Genomic DNA, 6000 nt, shown 5'->3' on the forward strand with positions numbered 1-6000 from the left:
CCAAAGATGTGCAGGGTAGGTGGATTGGCCACGCAAAATTGCCCCTTAATTGGAAAAAATGAATTGGGTATGCTAAATTTATATATGAAAAAACAGCATTCATTTGTATAAGCTGGTGGTGACAACCTTAATAGACAACACAAGTCACAAGAAATAAAACAAATTCTTCACTCCGAAATGCTACCACTATAGCTGTGTTTACAATCCGCTGCATTTGTTCAAATATGAAGGAATGTTTTTGTTTATCGCTTTGGGAGATGATTGTGGAAACTCTTATTACAACGCTGCCAAGAATAACCCCAGTATCCATCACAACCCCATCTTAGCTCCTCACATTGGTCACTAATCTCTGGCCACGGTGAGCAAGTGTCGTCTGATATTTCTATGAATTCAAACCGATGATGTAAATTATATTAAAATTTATCAGCATGAGAAAGTTCAACTTTTCTTCCTCAAAGAACAATAGTTCCCAGAATTTTATTGAGGTAATGATTTGTGAGGCGCATTTGAAAATTGTGCACAATTTTTATAATGGTAATATTCCCCCTGGAAAAGGCCTGACTATAAAATGACCCAATTTTGTTTCCTTAAGGTATCAGCTCTCCTGACTTTGATAACCAGACGCTTGCTGTTTTACGAGGCAGAATGGTCAGATATTTGATGAGGTCTCGAGAGGTAAGGGAGTATTTTGATTGATGTGTAGATGGCTGTATTGTGTCTTGGCCATTTTGTTTCAGTTTTGAAGACCGAGGGACTGTTTTAAAAACTGCAAATGTCCTGCAGGTCAGTCAGTAATTCTGAACATGAGCCTTCTCCAGAACTGTCTATGTCAGACAGGCAGAGTTTGCATCTCGTGGTGCTCTGAGCTCCTCCATTATAAGGTTACAGAATTGATTACAGCACAGATGGAGGCCATTTGGCCTATTTTATTGACCCTCTGCAAGAGTAACTCGACTAGTCCCACTCACCTCTCTCTTCCCCTTTAGACCAGGCATTGCCAAATTCGGGGGCGGGTGTCGGGAGGGTCACGGAGCCATCTGCCGCGGCGCTCCCGATCACGCAAATCCGCGCCCAACAACCACAGCAGCCGCCTTTTACTAATGCCGCCTACAAGCAGCCTTCAAAATGGCCAGGAACAGATAAAAACAAATTCAGCCGCACTGCGCATGAAATGCCCGATCATCAGTGCGCGTGCGCAGTGCGGCCGCATTTTGTTTATATGGTCGCAGCCTTTTTTTTTTCAGTAAGAAGTCTTACAACACCAGGTTAAAGTCCAACAGGTTTGTTTCAAACACGAGCTTTCGGAGCACTGCTCCTTCCTCGGGTGAATGGAGAGGTGAATTAACTTTTTTTCAAGTTTGGGGGGGGCCAAAGGGACCCAAAACCATTTCCCCCATGTTTGTCAGCAACAAACAAGGTAAGAGAAAATGGTGGGTCGCGCAGGTCGGCCGGCGTGGGTCCCGAAGGTTGGCCGGTTGGTAAAAATGGGTCCCTGGAAAAAAAAGTTTGCAGGGCAGCACAGTAGCATGGTGGTTAGCAGAAATGCTTCACAGCTCCAGGGACCCCGGTTCGATTCCCCGGCTTGGGTCACTGTCTGTGCGGAGTCTGCACGTCCTCCCCGTGTGTGCGTGGGTTTCCTCCGGGTGCTCCGGTTTCCTCCCACAGTCCAAAGATGTGCGGGTTAGGTGGATTGGCCAGGCTAAATTGCCCGTAGTGTTACGGGTATAGGGTGGATACGTGGGTTTGAGTAGGGTGATCATTGCTCGGCACAACATCGAGGGCCGAAGGGCCTGTCCTGTGCTGTACTGTTCTATGTAAGAACACTGCTGTAGACCGTCACATTTCTTTCTCTCCAGATAATTATCCAATGCTTTCTTTTCGAGGTCTTAGTTGGACCTGCTGTGGGGTGACCACATCTGTAAAGCTCTCGACCTCATAGATGCACCACAGTGATGACCAATGTTACTCGAGCTCTGAAACCCAGAGCTCAATGCAGTGCACTCCACATCCTAATTACTTGCTGCATTAAAAAATGTTTATCCTCATTGTGGTGTTGCTTCTTTTGCTAATCATCGTGAATCCGTGTCCTCTGGTACTCAAACCGTCTGCCGTTGGGAAGAATTTCTCTCGACTCCATGATATTATCATCTCTCTCAAATCCTCTCAACCTGCTCGAAGGAGAAGTCCCAGCTGCTCCAGTCTACCCACATTACAGAAGTCCCTCATCCTTGGAACCATTCTCGTGAAACTTTTCTGCACTCTCTAAACCCTTCATAACCTTCCTAAAGTGTGGTACTCAGAACTAAACACTGTGCTCTAGTTGATGCTCAACCAGTGCTTTATACACCTTTAACATAACCTCCTTGCTTCTGTACTGTATTTATAAAGCCCCAGAATCCTGCATGCTTTATTAACCACTTTCTCAATCTGCCTTGCTGCCTGCCATCTCTCCCAGAATTGTCCTTATGTCCCAGGAATCTAAAGTTCTCCCTCCTGCATCATCTTTCCAGCTTCACATTCACCTGTTCTTCCCTCCTCTTTGTGTTCACTAGCACATGTAAATGAAAATCTTTTATTTGTCACGAGTAGGCTTCAAATGTAGTTACTGTGAAAAGCCCCTAGTCGCCACATTCCGGCGCCTGTTCGGGGAGGCTGGTACAGGAATCGAACCATGCTGCTGGCCTGCTTTAAAAGCCAGTGATTTAGCCCAGTGAGCTAAACCAGCCCCATGTACTGGAAGTAATCCAGCAATGACCAGCTTTTGAAGTCTTGCTTGCTAGATTCTTGCCTAGTTCCCTAAAATTTGGCTGCAGGGCCCTCATCCCTTTTTCCACCGATGTCATTGGTACCAATACGGACCACACCAGCTAGCTGTTCATCCTGCTGAGTGTTCTGCAGCTGCTAAGTGACATCCTTGACCCTGACACTCAGAGGCAACATACAATATAGATTCATGTCTGCAGCCACAGAGACACCATTAAATCCTCTCACTATTGCTTTCCCAGTCTTCCTCTTACCCTTGTACAGCTGGCTAAAATGACATCTCTTCCTGCACTTCCCAGAGGAATCCTCTGGAACCATCATTCTCCAGTATGCAGAACAGAACACTGGTTGTAAAGTGAGATGTACTCAGAACTTCTGCATTGCCTGCCTAGTCCTTGTTTTGTCTGGAGGTCATTTCCTCTCCTTGGAAACGTTCACGCTGTGGGGTTGACCACATCTACGAAGCTCTCAACCTCACAGTTGCACCGCGATGGCCCCCGATGTTGCTCGAGCTCGGAAACCCAGAGCTCAAGCTACTGCAGCTGATGGTGCTGCCAGCATGAATGGTTATCCAGGACTAATGACCTTGAAATGCATACCTGAAGGAGCAGATAGGGGAATTATGAAGATATCAACACAGTATATCAGAACTTGTATAAATCCAAACAAAATATGTACCATCCCTTTAATATAGGCACAATATAGCTTTTATGGCCATTAACCATTATGGTCTTCAGTCTTGTGTGTTACTAATTCAGTGTCGGTGCTGGATTGTGAACACAGATGTGAGTAAATATGTGATGGGAAAAATCACAAAAATGCTGAATCTTTAAGGACTTGGGACAGGTGACTTCATATATTCATCCCAATCAGTCCCGATTTCTTTTCCAAAACGGCCCCCTGTTTGAATGTCGTCTCCCCTCCCCATTTAACAAGTGCATTTCTTCTCAACAGATAACACTGGGTAGAGCCACAAAAGATAATCAAATTGATGTTGACCTCTCTCTCGAAGGACCAGCGTGGAAAATCTCGAGAAGGCAAGGTAATGATGAGCAAGTTCTTCCACGTTGCACTTGTTGCTAGGTGACCGCAAACTTTGGACCAATTGATATATATTTTTTAGTAGAGCTTCTCCCAATTCTCCCTTTCTTGTGTCTCCTCCCAAAGTGATTTTCTTTTTGAAAGAGGCAACTGATTCTCTGGTAGAATTCTGAGAAATACATTTGTCACTGGACATTTGGAATTTAAACTTGGCTTTTTTGGGGGGTTGATTAATGCTGGTATTGTAGCTGTCTGGATTTTTAGATTGGCTCGCCTTGTTTTTTTTTAAATTTAGAGTACCCAATTCATTTCTTCCAATTGAGGGGCAATTTAGTGTGGCCAATCCACCTACCCTGCACATGGTTGATGGTCAAAGTGATTCATGTTTGTGGAGGCGAAACCCACGCAAACACGGGGAGAATGTGCAAACTCAACATGGACAGTGATTCCGGGATCGAACCTGTGACCTTGGCACCGTGAGGCAACAGGGTTAACCCACTGTGCCACTGTGCTGCCCTTGTTCTAATGTGAAGTAGCAGCTGAGTAGGAGCAAATAGGAATCTATAGATAGATAATAAGACATGGCCCCAGAGAGATTCTGATTAATGCTAAATAATAACCTTTTGTGTAGCAATGCATATCAAATGGCTGGGGGATGATATTAACTTCTGAAATGAATTTTTGTCTTCAAGGTATAATAAAACTGAAGAACAATGGAGACTTCTTCATTGCTAATGAAGGCCGACGTCCCATCTACATCGATGGCAGGCCTGTACTGAGTAGAAATAAATGGAAATTGAACAACAATTCTGTCGTTGAAGTAAGTGTCATGTCAGAAACTAGATGAATCATCTTGCGCTTGTCAAATATTCGCTGTGTTGTGAAGATCGTAGCACAAATTTTAAAAAATAAAATTATTGCAGAAAAGGACAATTTGAGCCTCAATATAAATATCTTTGCTCGTGAGCACGGATAATCCAATAGATGTAGTTCACTTGGAATTTCAGTAAGGTTTTGAAAACCTTCCTAGGGGAGATAAGTAGCCAATAGTGTCGCAGTGTGCATTTTGTGGGACCTTAGTTCTTCAAAATATTTGGGAATGATATGGAACTGTTACTGTGAGCAGGTAATGGGTAGAATGGAGATTGGTTATCTTCAGTGAGCGATTAACCAATAGATAGAAGAAATTTGTGTTTTAAGTTAAAATTTCTCGCATTGAAAACCTGTGAAATAATTTTGTTTTCCTGTCTTTTTGTAGATTGCTGGCCTTCGGTTTGTATTTCTAATTAACCAGGATCTGATTGCGCTAATCAGGGCTGAGGCTGCCAAAATGAACCAGCAGTGACGGGAAGTCTCCAGTCCCTGAGTAAACAGCCAATGGTCACTGAAACTGTTGGTGGCCAGCAATTTGTAAGCCTCCTGATCTCTGGACTGTAAAAAACTGTTATCTAAATTCAGACAGATTAACAAACACAGGACTAGAGCCATTTGCTGTTACTGACTAGTACCCGTCAATAGGCAAGGGAAGGTGTTGCTTTCGTCTTGCAGGACCAAGTGGATGAAAAATGATGCTGAATAGCTCAAATGTTCCTTGTCACTTTCACAAATTCTTTCCCATGTTCTGTCACGATTTTCTGTATGTTATTTAATAGAATTAAACCATGGAATATTAATTCACGGTATAAGGAGGTAACATTTTCACTAAGTTTCTGTATTTGGTTAAATTGTTTATGAATAGTTTATAGCTATGTAAAAATGTTTTTAAGCTGCATCTTTCATTTCTGCATATGCACTACTCCTTTGCCACTAAAACCTGTTGCAGTGATTCATTTTGGTAGTCTTTCAATTCCCAAAATTAAAAAGAAAAAACAACCGTTTCTCCACTTCTGATTTATACAGACCTTTTGTTTTATAAAACTTGTAGCTTCACAGCTCCAGGGTCCCAGGTTCGATTCCCCGCTGGGTCACTGTCTGTGCGGAGTCTACACGTTCTCCCCGTGTCTGTGTGGGTTTCCTCCGGGTGCTCCAGTTTCCTCCCACAGTCCAAAGATGTGTAGGTTAGGTGGAGTGGCCATGATAAATTGCCCGTAGTGTCCTAAAAGGTTAGGAGGGGTTATTGGGATAGGGTGGAAGTGACAGCTTATGTGGGTCGGCGCAAACTCGATGGGCCGAATGGGCTCCTTCTGCACTGTAAAT

The 6000-nt window shown here is 43.7% G+C and overlaps 1 protein-coding gene across 5 annotated transcripts in view; it reads left to right on the top strand.

Annotated features, from left to right (window-relative positions):
* mcrs1 (microspherule protein 1) overlaps window positions 1–5687 on the top strand; it is a 33333-nt gene extending 27646 nt beyond the window's left edge. For all 5 annotated transcript variants that reach the window (XM_038786468.1, XM_038786470.1, XM_038786471.1 and 2 more), the window contains 4 exons: window positions 593–675; window positions 3718–3805; window positions 4497–4624; window positions 5063–5687. In XM_038786468.1, the coding sequence (XP_038642396.1) occupies window positions 593–675; window positions 3718–3805; window positions 4497–4624; window positions 5063–5149 (386 nt within the window). In that variant the 3' untranslated portion in view covers window positions 5150–5687. The remainder of the gene's footprint in view (window positions 1–592; window positions 676–3717; window positions 3806–4496; window positions 4625–5062) is intronic.
* Window positions 5688–6000: the final 313 nt, after the last annotated feature.

Source organism: Scyliorhinus canicula, chromosome 28, assembly GCF_902713615.1.
Source record: "Scyliorhinus canicula chromosome 28, sScyCan1.1, whole genome shotgun sequence".
Lineage (NCBI taxonomy): Eukaryota > Metazoa > Chordata > Chondrichthyes > Carcharhiniformes > Scyliorhinidae > Scyliorhinus > Scyliorhinus canicula.